The sequence below is a fragment of the Eimeria mitis genome, genomic scaffold, assembly GCF_000499745.2.
Source record: "Eimeria mitis Houghton genomic scaffold, Emh_scaff2511, whole genome shotgun sequence".
Classification (NCBI taxonomy): Eukaryota; Apicomplexa; class Conoidasida; order Eucoccidiorida; family Eimeriidae; genus Eimeria; species Eimeria mitis.
This window is the reverse complement of record NW_013570853.1, coordinates 7661-8004: the sequence shown is the minus strand read 5'-3', so window position 1 is coordinate 8004 and position 344 is coordinate 7661. Positions and strand designations below refer to the sequence as shown.

Sequence of the window (344 nt, the reverse complement as noted above, 5' to 3'; positions counted from 1 at the left end):
TATATATATATTTACCTGAAGCTATCGTATTCATGTTTATTAGTATTTCTTTTTAATTCTCTTCCATAGATTTGCACATGTGCGCCAGCAGCTTTTTGTATTTCTTTATGCATGCAGCCCCGAAACCCCAATAATATTTTTGCTGCTTCTCTTCCCCCAGGATGAAAGGTAGTAGGAACCCATAAATCAAATAAAAACTGGCCTCCTCCTCCTCCTCTCCTGCTGCTGCTGCTGCTGCTGCTGCTGCTGCTGCTGCTGTTGCTGTTGCTGTTGCTGCTGCTGTGGGTGTTTGTGCTGCTCTCAGCTGCAGCCTCCCTGTTTCTATTCGACTCCCTCATCAACCC

The 344-nt window shown here is 45.3% G+C and overlaps 1 protein-coding gene across 1 annotated transcript in view; it reads right to left on the bottom strand.

Annotated features, from left to right (window-relative positions):
- Positions 1 to 11: 11 nt before the first annotated feature.
- Positions 12 to 344, bottom strand: part of EMH_0054920 (uncharacterized protein) — a gene marked incomplete at both ends in the record, with an annotated part of 1854 nt that continues 1521 nt past the window's right edge. The window contains one exon of the mRNA XM_013497172.1: positions 12 to 344. Coding sequence (XP_013352626.1) covers positions 12 to 344 — 333 coding nt within the window.